Source organism: Syngnathus scovelli, chromosome 16, assembly GCF_024217435.2.
Source record: "Syngnathus scovelli strain Florida chromosome 16, RoL_Ssco_1.2, whole genome shotgun sequence".
Taxonomy (NCBI): Eukaryota; Metazoa; Chordata; class Actinopteri; order Syngnathiformes; family Syngnathidae; genus Syngnathus; species Syngnathus scovelli.
The window spans coordinates 4,289,855-4,310,611 of NC_090862.1; the positions used below are offsets into that span (position 1 = coordinate 4,289,855).

Sequence of the window (20,757 nt, forward strand, 5' to 3'; positions counted from 1 at the left end):
GGCCTTATACCTGCAGAGTGACTGATTTACGAGAGAACTCTCTGGCTTTGCTTCCAAAGAACTCATTTTAAAAAAAGCACACGCATACACCCACTAATTATAGACGTGTCCAATAATCATGGATTTCTGTACGTTTAATTAATTTTGCGCAGTACGTCTCGGCTAAACCGATCCATCAGCTTTATGTGCTGTCAGTTGACCGGCGCTCCACTGCTGATCACTCTGCTTTAAACGCAGCTATTGATTTAGGCCTTGTCTTCCTTTTATGAAGTAATCAGGACCGCTTGTATCTTGTTTATTTTTGCTTGTTGGGTTTTCTCTCTTTAACGTCTTTGTTGTTTGAGAGCGAGAGTTTTGATTTCCGCAGAATGCTAAATTGTCTTTTTTTTTTAAAGGGAAAGTCAACCCTGACATTTTCTTTGTAATTTTATGGAGTAACTAATCAAAACAAGGTCTTCCGATTAATTTTTCGTAAGTGGAATATGAAGTAAACTAGTGGAATTAATCTGTTTTTATCCATCTCAGCGGGCGGCCATTTTGCCACTTGCTGTCGCCTGAAAATGACATCACAGTTGCTAGGTCACAACCAATCACGGCTAACCAGTTTTCTCAAGCGAAGCCGTGATTGGTTGACCTGAGATCTAGCAACAGTGATGTCATTTTCAGTCGACAACAAATGGCAAAATGGCCGTCCCCTGAGATGGATTAAAAACAAAAACAAAAAGTGGTGCTGATGAGAATACATTTGGCCATTTTGTTGTTGTAGCCTTAGGAAAGGACGAATGGAGTTTAATCTTGATAGAGATTGCACTTTAATTGAGTTTATGATGTGGCGAATGGTGCCGATTGACAAGTGACATCCATCTAAAAGTACTTTCAGCTCTCTCCTCATCATTTTCACACCCTCCCTCCTTTCAACTCACTGTCCGCCCTTTATGAACTGCAGTTCTCCTCACACATCATTCCATTTTTTTTTTTGTCCATATCTTGCAAGTGTGTGTTGTCCATCTGCTCATGTCCTCGCGTGTGCTCTGAAGCAAGAGTGGCTATCGATTGAAGACTAAAAGCAGGAAATCAAAGACACCTTTTGCTTTGGTTTTGGCAAAATACTAATGAATACAAGAGGGAATAAAACATCAGTGTGATGACGTGCGCAAATATTGTCAAAGGAAGCACGTAGTCGCGTCTCCTTTCACGAACAAGTTGGCCGACTTCTTCTGTGCTGGATGTCGCACAGTTGTGGCGATGATTAAAATTCCCTGCCCACATCACAGTGTCTCTGATCTTTTTACGAGGCGGTAACTCTTATAAAAACAGGAATAATTGCATTTTGTTGCTCCAAGGCCCCACGTCCTACAGTTCTAAATTATAATTTACTTTTAAGTCAACGTGGTTAAAAACAAATTATAAATCTATACGTGGGTTGGGCAAACTGCGAGAAGCACGGCGAGCTAATTGCTGCTTGCTTGACATTGACGTTGTGTTTGCTCCTGTCAACTTTTCATCAGCAACCGGACAAAGTGGATTAACCTTCAATCTGGTTGTGCAGCAGCACACTTGCATATGCCCTTTGGTTCTTCTCGCCTCTTTGGCTCTTTCTGTCGCTTTCTGTTGGTTGTGCACGTCTCTCATCTTCCCGTCCCTATGCGGCAGGAAATGTCATCTCCCTTTTCTCTCACGTCTTTTGTCTTGCTTTTATTCTTTCTGTATTATCTGGGACAGGCTCATTCATGCCATTATTCTCATTTTGACTGTTTCTTCAGAGGGTTGATACACCCCCTTACCTTCCCCCACCCTCTTGTGTCCTCCTCCTCCTCCTGACTTTATGTTTTTCCCTTTTCTGGCTGTCGTTTGTTGTCAATGGCTTTGTGTGGCAGCTCCTGTCTTATCTGGCTCTGTCAGGTGCCAGTTAAAATCCATCCTTTGGAAGGATGCATAAAGGTGAGCTGGTAAAATGCCATTTCTCCCCTTTTTTATTTTTGGGTTGCACAGTGAGGAATTGTTTTGGCGGGACATACTGGCCTAGTTGGCACAAATGTATTTTTGTGTCCGCGTACAATGGAAATTAGGCATCTTCTAGCGTCTGCTGCTCACTAGCTTGAGAACATTCGGATGAAACAAAAATGAACGGTTTAAGCACTTCGGGTTCTGGCTAGATGCTTACCTGGTACTTAAGAATTCTGCAGTGATGATAAAACATAAACAAGAATGTGAGCAATTCTGTTTCATAATGCGTCACCTGCTAATTAGCTCCGACGCAAATCAAACATATGTTGTGGAGTTCCTATTGAGCATCATATGCTGTTTTGAATAATTAATGAAAGCATATTTATGTATATATTTTGTTTTTCATCTGCAGTTTTGCTGAGAGCAATATTTTAGCTGACACGCCACATTAGTCGAACTGAATAAATGCCGTAGAATCGGAAAAAGAACTCTCGGGTTGTTCAATCTGGCCATCGGATAGACGAAGAAAGATTGATCCATAATTTATGATTTGATGCTTTTTGGCTTTGAGCCCAGTGGCATGAATTTGGGACAAGCCGTTGAGGGACGTAGATGAACTCATAACAGCTGGATGGTACACAAAGGTCATGCACTCCTCAACGAATAGCTTACACCGGATTTTGCAGTGCCTGACCAAACTTTAATCACAATAATAAAGATATTTTACTAACTACAATAAATCGAGCAAAGCACAGACCTTGTCCAACTCCAATCATTACCTTCACAACAGTTTTAATTAGTATTGATGCAATATAAATTGAGAGTCTGGAAAAATAGTTCACTTCATTTCTAATTCAAACAAACAAAACTGTTGTCTCTGCGCATTTTATGATGTTGATGACCCAACACACTCAAGCAGTAGAAAATGTCAGAACAAATCAAGAAGCAGCGTGCCTCTTTTGTAGCGCAATACCTAAGGCTACGCATAAAGAGAGAGCAGCAAGGATGAAAAAACAAAATTACATCAGCGTCTCCATCTCTTCCTGTATAAGACACCATAAAATCGATATTATCGCAAGAATAAATAAAGAGCAGCACAAGATGGCGGCTATATTTCACAAAGATTTATTCAAACAGGACACATAGGCCGACGCCATTTTGTTTTAATAGTTTGTATGCATGAAAATTCATTTCATATCCCTTTATCCCTTTTTAAAAAACAAAACAAAAAACCCTCCAAAGAAATTTGACTTGAGTTACAGTGAGTGACATCAGATTACCCAGTCTGCTTTAATATCTATAAAAAGCCCTTATATACTGTAAGCTGAGTACTCGACACATTTCACAAAGTGGTACAGCATACAGACTGTTTATACACAGTTAGTACGTAAATAGCAATCAAAGGCAACCTATTGCTGCCTGGTACAATTTATCATGTAATAATGCATGATTTTATGGTAATTTTTTTTTTTTTTTGCAAATACAAATCTGCATCTTCCTCCCACCTTTCAACTAACGTGTTGGCAAAGCACTTTGATACAATGCAATATGTTCTCACATTAATTACATGAGGGCGTGTGGACCATACAATGTTAAAAGATCACAAGCTTCAGACATATGACATCCTCCGGTAAAGGGGGGGGGGGGGGGGGGGGGGTGAAGAACGTGCAGCCATGAATCTAAAATCTGGAAGCACTTCTAACTTTCATTGGTCAGATGAACATTTATATATATATACTTTTTTGTTATTGTTTCAATTCTTGAAAAAGCACAATACAAAACCAATCAAACCTACCAATCAACAAAAACAGACAGAAAATCCCAAAAAAAAAAGAATTGAACCCTACATCTATATATTGCTAGGGAGCCCAAGTATGTCTACCAGGTCGCATTCATGGAAAACCCGCGGTAGAATACTTGGATTTGTTTCTTGTCGAGACATTTACAAATAGTCAGTTAGCTGAGTCAGCATCGCCGGACTTTAGTCATTTATTGAGAGAAATCACACACTAAGCTGATGATGATCCAAGCTGATGGTTTCAGCCTTCCACACATTTTTCGGATGCATCAGTTAGGTGCTCGGTCATTTTTCTCCCTTTTCAAGGCTTTCGGTCCACAACGCTGTGGACAATACACGGAAGATATCATTAGTACTGCACCTCTCTTGTGCAAGTATTTACATTGTCTTGTCCATTACGGGCCTTTATATAACGGTCCATCCAATATTGAAGAAGAAAAAAAAAAACATGCTGCGCTGCTTCCTGGATCCAAGTTGAAAATCTTGTGTCCTCATGTTGAGCACAAAAAAAAGTCTTAATCTGCAATTCTTTCCATCTCACACCAGAAAAAGTCTCCCTGGTGCTTTGATTCAAATTCTTTGCAGTAAACACAGAGCGGAAGGTAGGCGCTGATTCCAAGTTCACCTTGATAGAAACATGCTCAAGAGTGTGTAGCGACAACCGTTTGAATATAGCGAAAGAACATGTCAAAGCTGGACAGAAATCCACCCATGGCCTCCGATCATATATTGCTTGTTTGCTATTCCGAGCGGTTCAGGATAGACCCCCAACAGAATCTGGTGACCCACTAAAAGAGCAACGGGAGAGGAACCTGCAGCATAGTGCGTTACTTATTGTGCGTGGCTGGCAAGAGCATAAGCGCAAACGACTTTGATGCGCGTCCAATTGACGCTTTTGTGTTCATGATCCCCATTCTCTTGATCCCTTATTACAAAAGCATGCCAGTAGCACTCCAACAGCTTGCCCTGAACAGGTTCCAGACAGCGGTATGCTCAAGAAGCCATCGCTGCTGCACAAGTAGGGCAAGTATATTGCTGATTTATTCTCTCGCGTTAGTTTTTTTAATCCATGCTTCTCAAGCCCCTTATTTGTGTACATTCGTGACTCCTTAATACCGAGATGTAAATTGGACTGATTGTAGGATGCAGGCGAGAAATTGTTTGTTAGTTTGGTCAATTGGAATAATTTTTTAATTTTTTTTTAAATGACATTAAACAAATTTTCAAAGAAAAATTACATGTTACCATTCTAGAAAATAATAATTAATTAATAAGTAAATTGAATTAATTAGATGATTTAGATAATTAGATTAATTCTAGAAAATAATAATTAATAAATAAATAAATTAAATTAATAAATAAGTAAAAAAACAAAACAAAAAACCCCAATTATTTATATATATATATATATATCTCCCCAGTTTTATCAGGTCCATGTTAGTAAATTTGCTTCCTGTCTAAACTCTTGTGAGAGACCGACTGTGGAGAGCGGTGAGCTAGGTGCAGGTGACTGCTGTTAGAAGGTCAAGATGGTCATTTCTCCAAGGCTGCAAGGCAGCATAGAGAGAACAAGCGCTAAATTGTGTGTGACCCTGCTAAATGATCCAGTTCCATTAGGTTCCAGGTACTAGCATGCGCCGGCCGGGCGGGCGTACGAGATGCTCTGCGCCAGAGCGAGTGTCCTGATGGAAAATAAATGAAGGGGAATTCAATTCAGTCAGCCTGTTGTGTGCAGTTCAGTGGGGGATTGTGAAGCAAGGAGGATTAGGACAGCTTTGGTTAAAAGAGTCGTGCAGCTCCAAAGTAGTCTGCTGCCTTCATGCTAGGAAAGTACGCGTGATTTTATCATTAGCGTTGATGAAGAGGCCTCGCAAAAAGTGTTTGTTGCCCCCTAAACACAATTACGTGGCTCTGCAAAGGTGCACGTTGTTTATATTCATGATGTTATTTAAACAGTACACTACCTCAGGGTAGGTGATAAATTGAAGGTTATGCATTGTGGGTTGCGCCATATATATCAGAATTGATTATAGTGCAAAAGTCAATTGGATTTTTTTTTTTTTTTTACTGCCTCCTTTGAATTCTATGAAAGTGGAAAGAAATCACAACCCACATAATGTGACGGGTGTGCTTGTTGTTTCGTTATACTGCAAATGATTGAAAAAAAATACACAACTATTTTAGGGGGATGAAATAATTTTAAATTGGAGCAACTTTCTAATATAAATTACTGGCATTTGTTTGCTCCAAATGAATTTTCTATCTTTAAGTTTAGGGGGAGTACAAGGCACGTTAGCTCTGTAAACTCTTTTTTTTTTTTTTTTTTTGCAAATGCAGAAAAGACCGTTTTCATATTAGCAAAATATTTTGTTGCATAACCCAACCAAATTTTTTTAAAAACCTTTTTTCCCCCCAGAGCGATTCTGCATCTTTTTATTATTATTATTATTGGCCATAGTATCCTGTTATACATCTAGCATGGTCTATATTAGCGATTAAATAATTTCAATCCATATTGCATGCAATAGTTTTTGATTCAAGCAGGCATATTTTACAACAACCAGGAAAATCATCATGCTGGTGTAAAAATATGAACTCTTCTGATGAAATGGGGGTATGAATTACCTTGATGGTTGCAATCTTTTTTCTATTGTGGAACATTTTTGAACTATGTTTACCACTCGAGGGAACACAAGGGAATTTAACTGGAATTAGAATCTTACACAACTGAGCTTTCTTATTCATGTGCACTTTCCGGGTCTGAGAAAGGAATATTATGCATTTGTGCCTGCTTTGGGGGCGGGTGGATGCTTTAACGCTGCTGGCGAACCTCTGTAATTTTTGACAAGTGTGTACTTTGCGCCACTGTTGTGGTTCTCATTCTTTTATTCGCCCCTGGAATAAGGCAAAATAACCCTCAGTCCCCCTTCTCTGCTATGAATTGCCAGGCTGATCTCTCACCCTCCCTTGGGCTGGAGGGTGGTGGGAACTGACAACTTGATGGCATTGTGTCTGCTGATGGGAAGCTACAGTCTTGGGGCCAAAACACTGCCCGAGAAGACCCCGATAGGACTCAAATGGGTAGCGCTGGTGCGTGCGGGGGTAAATAGGAACTTCATGTGGGAATTCTTGCCAGTGCGTGCAATTGAGTCGAGCTGCTATGCCAACGCACTGAGATTATTTACATCACCTTCTCGGTTCGTCTGCAAAGCCATGTTCTTATTATCAGTAATGATAATGAAAAGGCAGTAAAAAAAAAATCTTATCATACACGATATTTGCCTGCCCTTTCCTGCAGTTCAGTTAGGCCGTGGATATAAAAGATATCAGAGCCCATCTTTTTTTTTTTGGGATGTCTTCATGTTCAAACGGTGACCTCTGTCTTGCTGTTAGTAGGCAGTCCCTTGTGCTTGGGGTGCATGTGCGGCGAATGGCCGTAACCCAGCGGTTGGGAGAAGAGCTCCGGCAGCGTCTCGATGCTGAACTGACGTTTGTTGGAGTAGGCTTGACGCCGGCTGTTGGGTTGATGGTGCAGCGTTTGGTGATGCTGCTGCTGCTGCTGCTGGATGGTGTGGTGGTGCTGCGGGCCTTGGAGGACCATATGCGACGCGGCCGGGCGCTGGACGTGGCTCTTGCTGGGGTCCCAGACTTTGAAAGCTGAGCCCGACGTGAGCGGGTGGGTGTTGGTTTTGGATATCTTGGGTTTCGGGATTTGGGAGGCGTTGATGGTGATGGCCAGCGGTGCGTGGATGTCCGGCGGCGGGAGGAAAGGCTTTTCCTTTGGGTGGAAGTTGATCGGCTGGAAAGTAGGAGGAGACTGGCGGTGGGTGTAATCGACTACCATCGGGTAGCTCTTGTAGTAGTCTCTCGGTGTTGTATCTAGATTGATAGGACAGAGAGAAAATGCAAGTTGATTTTTTATTTTTTTTTTGTCTCCAGTAAGGTAGAGAATCCGGTGACTAAGATGATGAGGGAGTGTTGCACAAAACCGTAGGGAATGAAAGTAGAAACGAGTTCAGCATGTCGTGTCGGATTAGCGCCAGCTTCCCTGAGAAGAACGCGACTCTGCTGTTCGGTCATCACTACTGCAGCCCCCCTCATCTCCTGCACCCCCCCCCCCCCCCTCCCACCCCCACTAGCCTTAAGACACCATCAACCTTGTTTTCCCCTTTTATGAATAATTTCCTTCCTCAAGAAAAACAAGCTGTTTCCAAAAACAGGCGTCATTTTTTAGTTTCCTTCGACTGTCATATATATATATATATATATATATATATATAATTATTTTTTTAGACTTGTACGGAATACTAATGATACTTTTGGGGTGCAATATGTTGCATTCTAAGGTCCTCTCTGGTTTAGAAGGTCTGCATAAAAGTTGCAACTGGAAATTAACAGTGATTTTTTTTTTCACACCATTTGTAGCTGTAAACTCTCAGGAATTCATTATTTTTATTTTTTAGCGGAATCACAAGTCATACTCAATAATTCAAACTTGTCAGTGTGTAGTGTTTTCCTCATTTTGTTCTTTTGTCTTTTATGGGGAATCAAATGAGAGATCAATGTATATGATCACATGTGAACCTCTGGAAAATTTTGCCTTACTGTCTGCCAGAGGCTGAGTTGCAGGACTAAACATAGCTTCCCCCCCCCCCCCCCCCCCCCACCCCCAAAAGCTGCTGTCCAGACTACTGTTCCTCACCATTTATGCCTCGCTCGGGCACACGTGTGTTGCCGTGACACAAACAGTATGTAACCATTTTTTGGTGATTTCATTATTGGAGTCATACCTCATGTGACTTTTTTTTTTTTCCCCCCCGAACAGAATGGCAAACTGTATATCTCCTTTCACAGGCTCACATTTCTATTTAGAGAAAGGTCAGCTGTCAATAACTGTCAGCGTTCTAGTGGCTGAGCCCGACACAGATGAGTAACGCATCCATAAATATGCGTTGATCCCAGTTCTAATCAATCCTGGACTTCCCCCGGTTTCATAATGCTAATGGACTATTAATGCAGTTCAATGTTATGCATAACTGGGTTAAAAAAAAAGTATAGTGAGTGTAAGAAGTCTACACACCCCTGCTTAAATGCCATTTTTATTTATGATGTAAAAAAAAAAAAAAAAAAATCCACCATTCTTACAATTTAATTCTTAAGCCGCTTATCTCATGTCCACAATACTGTATGTCTGCATTAACAGAATTACACTTCTGAATAAAAATGCTTCGTCCATCAGATTATTTAAAATACTGAGTGGGAATACTTACCTACACCCTTGAGTGAAGAATACTTATTGAAACCAATTCCCAGGTTGTTATGAGGGTGAGACAAGGCCATGGCTGGGCCCAGAGGAGACAGGGCTGCATTATTCAAATGGTTATGGTCTAAAAGGAAAAAGAGAGATGTCTGCATGACAATTTTGCTACAAATGGAGAAATAATCACATGCACCATTGCTTTTTAGTTTTGCAAAGCGTATTCACTGTAGAGTCTTTTGTCAGTGTGCATGTAATGATTTTTTCATTGGCCATTTGTGCGTCAGTCTCATTACATAATATTTCAGGTTGAAATTAAAAAAAAAAAAAAAAATGGATGCCGCCTTTAGAGGTGCAAATTACCCAAAACTGAGCATCACATCATTTTCCAATGCAATCCTGCAAGATGTGAAGTTGACATGATTAATCGTCACTTGTAGTCAGGTGGCTGATGTTGACCTTTTGAACTTTGCTGCTAATGTTAACCATGGCTGCTCTCATCAGCTGTTTTACAGCCACAGCAGGCAGCTGTTACCGGCAATAAACCTCTCATAAAGTCCCTGCATGCTACCTGCACAGCACCAAACGCTCGGCAAACAAATGTAGGGACTATTTGGCAAACATTATGGAGCATAGAATAGCTAAAAAGCAATGGAGAGAAACCAGAAGCCAACTAAAATGAATCGAAACGCTGAACACGTGTACCTACTGTAGAAAGCTACCCGAGCTTGAAGCTTTATTTGTTTGTTTTTTTACCTCAAAAGAACAATTGGTATTGCCCACAATGTGCATCAGAGGGAATCCAAAATGGGGCAATGTATAGAGTGAGTGATTTGACACCAACAACGAGTGATTGAATTGGAAACACATCTTCACTTCCCCGTGTAATTGATATGCAACGATGACACTCTGTGTGCGCCACAACTGTGTGATGTAATTTTCTGCGTGCGTAGCTGCATGCGGCGGCCGCTTGTTGTCAGGCTGGTGCCACCAGTACTTCCAAAATAGACATTTATGACCCAGAAATCAAACCTACAAAAAAGATGCTGCCATAACAGATCCTTGAGAAGTTTCTTAATAAAAACACCAATGGAAGGATGAGCTTTTTTTTTTTTTTTTTTTGCTCTCCAAGTGTCCGACATTCTTAAGCATTCTTCGAGTGAGCCAGTTGTTGAAACGATGGAGCAGACAGGGAAAAAAAGATGAACAGAATCAGAGAGGGAGTTAGCCAGAGATAGACTGCAGGGGGAGAAAAAAAATCAACTAATTGATGGAAAGATCCTTGGCCAGACTCCAGTTTGACCACAGGGCTTTTCCCAGCCACCAGAGAGCTCCCACAGAGTGTGGCATAGCCGTATATGGGTCCTTTTCACTTTTCTGGCTCGAGATCCGCCTCCTTTCTCTTTTATTTTTTATACATGTGTTGAATTATTTCACTACGACTAGTTTTTCCCGTAGTGCACTTTAGTCAAGTCAAACTAAAAGCTGAAAAAGAGGAGCTAATGATTTGACTCATTTATGAAAATCCAGAGTGAAGTTATTTGACGTATGCATGTTAGCATATAGTGTGTGTGTGTGTGTGTGTGTGTGTGTGTGTGTGTGTGTGTGTGTGTGTGTGTGTGTGTGTGTGTGTGTGTGTGTGTGTGTGTGTGTGTGTGTGTGTGTGTGTGTAGGCCAGTCGGGCTCAGCATCAAAGTAGAGGACTGCTGCAAGGGCTTCTGCCAGCTTCACTCTGACATAACTGACACACACACCGGGGGATCCAAAGATGGGACGGGTGATTGACGTGGGTGGCATCGAGATGGAAGGAGCCACCTGTGCTGTTTAATGCATTAGGAATGACGAGATCAGACCACCATGGATAAAAAGCCAAGTGGATTTTTTGTTTAAAGTAACCAAAGGAGAACTCCTGAGTTTCATAAATTTGCTAAAATTTCCCCGTTGAAATCTGGAAGAAGTGAGTTGGAGGGCTGCGCCGCTGTGGGGGTGATCAAAGATTGCAAAATTCAAACCCTTCTGTCAAGGATTAGTTCCATTTAATTGGAATTAGGCTGATGAGGGTAGCCTGAACCTAGAGTGTTTTGAGAAGCCCAGATTATAAAATGCAAACTGATGACCTAATGAGTTTGCATCATGTGTTGGGTCACTTTGCAACAACAAGGCTCCAGGCTTTCAAGCTACCGGCCAGCTTTTATGTTCCCTGCTTCCCCTGCAGGGGGTTCCCTGCGGATGCTTTGGCTTCCTTCCACAGACATGCACGTTTGGTTAATTGGACATTATTGCTTGCAGATGTTATTGTCTGTGCGAGTGAATGAAACCATGTCTGTGATCTAGCCCGGCTGTAGCTCCAACTCTGACCCACTGTGAGCTGGGAACCACTGTAGCACCATGCAAATGGTTGGATGGAAGGATTAATGGCTTATTTGAATAATGAATCACACTTCCAAATGTATGCAAAATAGGATGGGGATGAATATGCATGCATTCCGTTTGCCTGATAGCATATTAAAGCTGAGAGGCAGCCGGATCTACTTTGCAACCTAACAAATTACTGCTGCAAGATGGAGTCGGATGACAGACATGAGCTACCTTCAAAGACACTTAAAAAAAAAAAAAGAAAAAGGAAATAAAATCCTACCAGCAGTGTGGGGACTTTTGCCAAAAATGACTTAACTCATTCACTGCTAACCCAGTTAATATATTTGACGTCTATAACCATCAATGGCACTGAATGAGTTAAAAAAAACAATTTAGGGAAACTCACTATCTTACCTATTCACTTGCTTCTAAGGACCTCCACTTCTATTAGTATGAAAACAGCCCTAAATTGTCAATACTCAACTTTAGTTTTCCAATTCGAATGGTTTTTCCTCCATTCTTTCACTGCTAGCTTACAATTTGCAGGCTAAATGAGAGTTTGTAACCCCATTACAGAGTGCAATAACTTTGGCCGCTTGTCCAGTCAGCACTTTACGCAATCCGAAGACCCGCTACGCCTCGACAGAAATAAAAAAAAAAGTGAAAACGAGGAGAAATAAACACAAGGCAACATAAGGGTAAACAGGTGGAACGTGGCATTAACCTTTTCAATCTCGTCAATTGTTTGGGAAAGCGTACAAAAAAAAAAGAAAACTGCTTTCCTTGTATTTTTTTGCTTCTTCTTCATATTTTTTATTCCAAATTCCAGCACAATCATTTGCTATATTTTCAAGCGTCAGATTTAATATCTGTGCAGTGTTGTATAATCATCTCCAGCTTCTCATAACAGCTGCAGAAATTTCGAGAAGGGGTAGGGGGGGGGGATGTTACGCAACGGGACTCAATTTGGGTCCAAAATTCATAAGCTTCATTTGCCCCAATTAATGTGCCAGGAAGTACAATAGCTTCAGATTCCCGATTAGCAAAGCGTCAGATCAATCTGCGAAAAAAAGATGATGTAATCTATCGCTCTAAAATTGCATTTGCTTGTACTTGAACCTCGCCAGGACCGTTTTCCACGTTGTCTTACAAATTCCTCATGTAGACACTCGAATGTCCTTTTTACTCGCGGAACTAATGAATTGATAATAACCGATGGTGATGCATCCGAGGACTATAGCGGCGATTCCCTCCGCGCTGGTGAAGTGATGAATTATTGAGCTAATCTGAGCTTTGAACGTGCCCTTTCATCTTAAGGGCCAAGCAGACCCTGCAGCTTTTTTTTTTTTTTTTTAACTTTACACTCTCATATATATCTCGTCGACTCAAAGGCTTCATCCCTTAAGCTTGAAGGTCCCTCAAGTCCCGTTTGTCGAGAGTCTGGTTCCCATTCAGACGCAGCATATTTTTACCGTGAAGAATTTTGGTTCGGATCCAAATATTTTTCGTATATTTTTCACATATTCCACTACACTGAACAGGTTGGAGTGTTTGCCGTTGAGATGCATTATAGATGTGCTGACTCTGTGGGTCCCTGTAGATTTAAAATGTCTTTTTTACGAGGAACTGAGACGTGTATGATTTCCTGAGTGCTGTTCTGCTCTTTTGGTATTCAATAGGATGAGAAGGAATTCAAATCTTTCATTTTTCGTGCTCTAAATTGTTGCAAGATTTTTTTTTAAATCATATATATTTTTTAAATGTTTTCCTGACTGTACTGCTACTTGTGTTGCTAAGATCGATGAAAACATTTCCTTTAACTTTTGTACCCATTTTCTGATTTACACAGTTTGATTTGACTTGAAAAATTTGAAGAGCAAGTCACTTTGTTGTCAAGGTCAAACTAACTAGAAGAAGTAAGCTATATGAATAAAATGATGAATAATTAAATCAAATCTTACGCCTCTAATTTGATTTGCAGGAAACCACCACGTCTGAGGAAAAACAACAAATCAGAGACACAAAATGTGACCTCTTGCAATTGAGAAAATTCAGGACCGACGTGGAATTAGCAACTTTTCTACTCAACAGGTAAGCGTATTTTCTCTTTTTGAGCTTTTAATTGTACCTTTCAAAAAATAATAGTCCATAGACGACATCACACTTGCACTCATTCTTAAAAGGGGCGTGGCTTATGAGTAAGGCTGCATTCAAATTTTGCGAGCAGTTAAAACACTGCCAGCTCCCCTTTTAACAAAGTCTATTTTTGTTTTACCTTGCAACCCATCCAGCTGAGATTTGTTTTTGTTGTAAAAGCCAAGAATGCGTTTTCATTTTTTTGCAAACAAGATCCAGAGGTGCAAATTTAAGTAGCAAGCAGGGACTTATTTATGAATTCCTTCAGACGGAAAGAAAGGTCGTGGGGGTATGCCTATTCCTTTCCCGTGAAAAATGACAGACTAGACCTTTTGATGCAGCTAATGGATTGCAATAAAGAAGCAAAAGAAAGTGCTTTCAGGTGAAAAATAGGGCAATAATTAACTACGAGGGTCACAGAAAGACAAAAAGGTAACGTCTGAGCGCACATTGGATACGTTATAAGCTCTGACTTGTATAATCAATTTCGTCGCGCTAACAATAACAAGCTAGCACACACAAATACCCAATCTTACATCAAATAATCACTGAAATGCCCTCGATTGTAGAAACTTGGCAGCCGCAACTCTCTCGATCACACAGACTTCCCTTGAGTGTCTGTGTGTGTGTTGAAAACCATCTCATCCCTATTCTTGGGATGAACCGCAGTGGCTCAGCTCGCTAACTTTACAAAGGCCCCTAAACGTCTCCTGTGGCCATCCATCGCAGTGGCCCATAACGACGCTTGGCACCGCTGCGCATGAATATTAAATGAGAAGAAATATATATACGTACGTACTATATATATATATATTTTTTTTTAGTAAAAATCTGTTTACATTATAGCATATGCAGTGAAGGATGGAGGTTGACCTTCAATTTTCCGACAGGAAATATAATGTCAATATATCTTAAAACGCGTATTAACCATACTGTGTTTATCTTAGCTGAAATAGAAGATTGCCTTTTTTTCTTTTTTTTTTAAACGTATGATAAAAGTGTCAGTATTCTAAGTCGCCACTCCGAACTGCGTGGCAGATGTGCTAACCACCAGGTCGGCGTGCCAGCACACTATAATCAGTCATTCACAAAAACAGCCACCCGTCAACACTCAGCCTTTGCCTCTGCCCCGCTTTTTGGATCAAGAGCTCTCCTTCATGTTTTCAAGCATAAATCTCCTGCCAGTGTGTCCACCCACCATGTCTAACGGAGATTTATGCCACACACACACACTGTGTGGGCGAGATATGTGTGCTAACACACGCCTGTGTTTGACCTTCAAATCATCTCCAAGCTCTTTGTGCTTCCATCTCGTCATTGATACCTTATTAACACGGTCGTCCGGGTTAGTGATGCAAAAGCAAGTCGAGAGTTCGACTTTGGCGACAGTGCGGCTTGAGAGAGTGATGGGGGAAGATTTTTTAGGGCACTGAAATAAAGATGATATGAAAGGCAGCAGATGGTTTAGGAAGAGGAAGAAGAAGTGACAGGAGGGTGAAGAGTTGACAAAATATTGTGAACGTTTCAGCCGCTGGAAGGAAGCACCTGCTCTCTTTTGTCATCTTTGCCCTCGTTCACGTTTTCTTCGGCTCTTGTTGAAACAACTATGGCGTCATGTCACACCATGTTTTTTAATACGCTAGCTAGAAATAAATGTCTTCTCTTCGATGATGCTTTTTCTCTTCCACAAGAGCGAGCCCCCCCGTTAAAAAACACCGAGAGGATAATGAGATGACATATCTGGCAAGATAATTACATGCTCCCTGTCTTCATGCAGTATCATTTTCCCAAAATAATCCAGCTAGCTAAAATATGCATTATTCTCGTTTTGAAAAAGTCCAAAATTCTCCGCCTCACCTTTTTAATAAAAGGTTTCCTGGTACATTTTGATTGCTTTGAGATTCAATGTTAAGCTTACTGCGCATTAAATCAAATTCACACGGTGGAATGAATTCAATTGAAGTAAGTATGCTCGAATGAATTCAGTTTTTGAGATTGAAAATCTGATTTACATTTGACCCCAAAAAAAAAAAATGCAACGAGGAAATGATTTTTAATATCATCCCTGTAAGATGCATAGCTCTGAAACCATTAAATAATATAAAGTGTTACCTCAAGAGTACAAATTATTTTGAAAGTGAGATGTAATCAACATTAAAGATGGCCTCTTTGTAATTATTCACATTTACGATGACAGCTTTTTCTGGCGGCTTTGAATATTAGGCGTGTGAACGACGAGCGCACTTTGCTAATAAATCACTGAATGACACCGGCAGCTTTGGGGGACACATAAGGAGAGAGATGAGCTATTACTAAGGCCACCTGGGTCTTTCCTTATTTAACGTGTCAAAATGTTCTGCGCGACACCGGGGCGCCAAGACATGTAAATTTAGTCATTATTACAATTTGTCATCTGCTCAGCTTTGGGCCAAAACGTCTTTGTTCCCAATTTATCTTAATAATCTTTTTTATTTTATTTTATTTTATTTTATTTTATTTTATTTTATTTTATTTATAATGTCATAAATTTATAAATAAATTTCATAAATAAATTTATTATAAAATAATATGTAATAATATATTATAATAATAATTTATAAATAAAATACATTTATTTTATTTATTATCTTGATAATGTCAAATACCTTTGACAATTTAAAACACTATCTCACTTGATGTAACCTTTATTTTTATTAATGTACACGATTATATTTGTTGGACTTTTGCCTGCCTGGAGATTCACAAAAAAAAAAAATGACCCAGTGACATGTAGGCAAGCACACACACATGCACACACACGCTGTGTGAAAGACGTCAGCGCTTTCTCCATGCTTGACATTTTTGTTGCTCTGCAGCCAACACATGGAAGCTGTCCAGTGACATTTTCTATCTCTGTCTCTCTCTCCCCCTCTCTGTCTCTACTCACTTGCACCCAAAAAAAACAAAAACATCTCTCCTGACAGAGTTCCTCCATGCAGCCTGCCCATCTCATCCTTCTCACTTCCTATTTTTAGTTCCCCACAATGCTTCTCACCTCATTGTCACCCTCTTGCCTCCATGTGTCTTCCACACACTCACAAATGGACAAACATATGCCTGTGAGTGCATCCTCACACACACACTTAACATCTCTTCATATTTTCACACCCTCGTTCTCACCTCTCCATCCAATTCCTTAATTCCTGCTCCTTCACTCGTCCCACCTGTGTCCCCTCGGAGCGACAAACGGAAAACGAGTGACTGGCTGTGATTGAAAATCCTGTTTAGCAGTCTTTTCCATCAGGCACTTCTGTTAGTCCTTGTCCTATTTTCCTCTTCTCTCCATTCTTCGTCTATTCCCACCGGGCATGGAGTTCCTGCGTGGTGGCCAACGCTGGCCTCTCTTTGATCCCCCCCCATAATGCATTGTGATGGCTGTGTCAGCGCTCGCCCTGATCTCACAGCAACTCTCCAAGAAACAAGCTAAGATCAATAGAGCAGTGCCGTCGGGGGAAAAGGACTCCCTCCTCTCTCTGCTCTGCCTGTGTGATTATTTCATTCTTTTAGTATTTATCGTTTCTCTTGTCATAATCCCATCGTCCTTTTTTTCAACCCAGTGTTTTCCACTCCAATTTACTTGACATCGTATTATACGTCTTATTATTTAGTATATCATGGAAATTGGACTTTGTAATTGCACGTGTACAAATAGTTGAGCTCGCCCGGCTACCGAGTGTGAAATTAAACAAGTGACTATAGCTTGAAAGAATTGCAAGTAAACATAAAAATGCATTTGTGTGTTTTCGGAGCGTCAATATGGGAGTGACTTCCCCCTCGCTTGTACGATGATGGCCCTCTGGGTGGTCTGGACGTTGATAAATCTCCCAGCGCTGAGGGGACTTGCTAGGTGTGAATATGAGCTAGTTCAGTCATTTTTCCTCTCAAGGAAAAAAAAATCCAAAGTGGGATGGATTTTAGATTTTTGATTCAAGATAAGGATAATAATAATTATAATAATAATAAATTTTGTTTATAAGGTGCCTTTCAAGGCACTCAAGGTCGTTGTGCAGACATAAAATAGCATACGCAATTAAAAGAAAAAAAAAGAGAGTATAAAAGCAAAGAAACAGGATGAAAATTTTTATGTCGTTACAAGCCTTTATGAATAACATTGAAGCTGGTTGAAGCAAAAAAAGTCACAATTTTGTCCGAAAATAATTTCATGCGGGATTAGAATTCAATTTAATAATGAAATTTAACTCATTCACTGCCATTGATGACTATAGACGTCAAAGTGATTTATTTTTTTTACCGGAAGTGAAAAATATCATTCCGACACTGCAACAAAGACATAATTTATGTCTTGATTGATTTTTATCGCTCAAGCTCACTTGACAGTTCTCTCTTGGCTTGTTCTGATTTAGCGGAACACAAGACATTCACGAGAGCTTTGAAAGGGCAAAGCTGATTGGATCCAAGGGGCCCCGCATCCCCCCGCGTCTCTGCTTACGTTTTAATGCTGCGGAAATGAAACACACCATTAGTCACTCCGTCTGCCTCAGTCTTGGCTCCCCGCTCCGACCCACACCCCCGTTTCCGCCGTGGTTGTGCGTAGGTCTTACGTTTTTTTTTTTTTGTTGTGTACAGTTCAACGCGTGTGTATTTAAAAAGCATCCTGTCGGTCGGCGCTCTTCAAAGCCCGTGGCTGTCACACAGCACATCGGCTGTCATAACAGACCTGACTCCCCCATCTGAGGTTCACGCATGGCTGAGTGTGATTAGGTTAAACACGCTCGCTGAGATGATTTGATGTGATGTCGCGTCGTGCGTGTGTCTGACAGATACGGAAACGAGAGAGGCTGGGTGGGGAGGAGGTTGTAGGTTTGCGTCACCAAAGATTGCGCAGGTGTGTGGAGATTGTGGTTTCTTGGATACTCACGAGTCACAAAATTAGGGAGACTTGCAAAGTAAATTTAGGAAGTTGATGTTAGTTTTTGAGTTACAGTCATGAGTAAGTCACTAAATGTTCTCAAAATGGAGAATTGTTTTCCAAGAACACTTTGTGTTGAGATTGATTTGTGTCAAATATGTTTGGAGCCGGCAAAAACGACGGTGCCTCGCTGCCTTCATCATTGATAACCATGCCGCTTTTCTGATTGCCTTTCCCAAACACAATGCGACAAGGTTATTAAAATATTTCTGATTACGAGAGAGTGTTATTTAATCATGACGTGTGAAAAGCCGCCACCGTTATTCTTAATTGCGTTTACTCACAAGTTAATGCTACACGGCATCACAGCTAAGCCGAGCAATAAATGACTGGAATCAAATTGGAACGTCACCTCGCTGATAATGAAGATTAAATTCAAGTGAATCGTTGTTCCAGTATTACTTTTAATTCTTTTTAAAGCCCTTTGTTGGACGTTGAGATATTAGGAAATGGAACAGTCCAAGAACAACACTCAAAAAAGTGTTCGTCAAAAACTAGGCTTATTATCTCCCCCCCAAAAAAAATAAATAGAAAAATATATAAAAGTAAATAAAAATAGATTATTGTAGTCCACTTTCTGCAAATTTTTAGCATTGACATGCAGCTTAACTATAGGGACTTTCAAATAGACCCAATTGAAATATTTATAATGTAAGTTGAATACAAATTTTAAACAAATAAGATGAGATATTGATCAAAACTTCATAAAGCGCACCAAAATAATTTTCACCTGTTAGCATCATCGTATTTTTGACAAATCCACAATGACAAAAAGTTTAGCCTTAGCCATTACAGATTTTAAATTATTTATCCCAACTTCAGCATCAGGCGTTTTTCGACCGTAAAATCCTTTGTTCCCCCCATTTCTTGTAAAAGCACTTTATTTGTTGGAATTCCCCTTAATGTGCTCGTCTTCCCTCCTCCTCTTCATCATCCCGCTTTCTTGCAAGTCAGCATATGAGGGCCACCCTTGGCCTGATGCATAAAACGGGAAGTGGTTGAGTCCCTGCTGAGTGGGGTTAGGGCTCATTATGGTTTGATAATGATGCCAAAATGGAAGCACCATCCCACCCTTTCCCTCCAAACACTATCAGTAGGCTTGCAGCAGTGGAGGCTAATCCCGCCATTTTTATGTATCACCGCACGCTGCTCCGCTCAGTAGCTCATATCGGTGTCCACGCACGCACACGACACTTTATACGCTGTCTCAACCCTGACACGGATCACCTGCCTGCACGTGCAGCACGGCAGGGAAATATTTCAGGATTACCTCCAACACACACCAGAAATGCTCTTATACACACGACAAAAAATGATATCCCACTCACACACACAACTAAAAAACATCCTGTTTAATATACAAGAATGGGTAATTAACGGAAATTAGCATTTCAGAAAGCGAGCTACACCAAATCTTTCTCCTATAGGCACATACGTCATAAGACGAGACGCACGCAAACGTGATTTATTAAGACAGCTGATGACAAATGTGTCCTCTATGCTGTCATTTGTCTCTATTGAGCTTCAATTGTCTACTTTCTATCACGTCTGCCAGAGGGTGTGCGGGAGGCGGCGCTGTCTATACGGCCTGATGAGTGTGTGTGTGTGTGCGCTTGTGTGTGTGTGTGGTCGTAAAGTGGGGTCGAGTGTCCTTGACACAAATGAGGAAAATAGTCAATCAACGCGCTCTCATTCACATACTGCCGTGTATTTTCACTCCAACGCGTCAAACGCTCCAGGTAATAAGCATTTTTACTTCCATGTTTTGTTTTTGCGATGCCTCAACATTACTCATTTGATCCGCCCACCATCTTGCAAACTGGAGCTCATATACATGAGGAAAATCTTCTTGCAAGGCAGTATAGTTACAAAAAAAAGTCAGTTTGCGCCGTTGTGGGCGTGAACACATAAATGAAAATAGTCTTTTGGATTAACTGCTGTACGACATAAAGTCATCGCTTGAAGTGCTGCCCCAATAATTATAAAAGTTGCCTTTGAAATCCCCTTTACTCGGAAAGACTCATCAGATCTATTCATCGTAGCGCTCTGATCATTTCTGGCCTACCTCAGTGCTCGGTCAGAGTGAGGGATCAGACAACTCGATGTCCGCCAGACAAGAAACGACATAAGAGAGTAAAGTTAGTCGCGGCGGGGACACAGCCATGCCAGAAAAGGAGCGCAGCGAATGCCTGCGAGGGAAAAACTGAGGGACGACGGACCGATAGTGGGAAATAGTCGAGAAACATAAAAGAAAATCGAGCCAGTGATGCAGGAGAGGATTTCTGACTCATA

General features: G+C 40.8%; 1 protein-coding gene and 1 long non-coding RNA gene across 2 annotated transcripts in view; one reads left to right on the forward strand and one right to left on the reverse strand.

Moving 5' to 3' along the window:
* Window positions 1-3,056: 3,056 nt before the first annotated feature.
* The window catches only part of LOC125983566 (protein shisa-8), a 36,958-nt gene continuing 19,257 nt past the window's right edge, over window positions 3,057-20,757 (reverse strand). Inside the window, exons 4-5 of the mRNA XM_049744929.2 lie at window positions 9,016-9,132; window positions 3,057-7,624 (exon numbers count right to left, since the gene is read on the reverse strand). Coding sequence (XP_049600886.1) covers window positions 7,110-7,624; window positions 9,016-9,132 — 632 coding nt within the window. The 3' untranslated portion in view covers window positions 3,057-7,109. The remainder of the gene's footprint in view (window positions 7,625-9,015; window positions 9,133-20,757) is intronic.
* Window positions 13,339-20,757, forward strand: part of LOC125983567 (uncharacterized) — a 31,338-nt gene continuing 23,919 nt past the window's right edge. Inside the window, exon 1 of the long non-coding RNA XR_007486745.2 lies at window positions 13,339-13,451. This is a non-coding gene — a long non-coding RNA (uncharacterized lncRNA). The remainder of the gene's footprint in view (window positions 13,452-20,757) is intronic.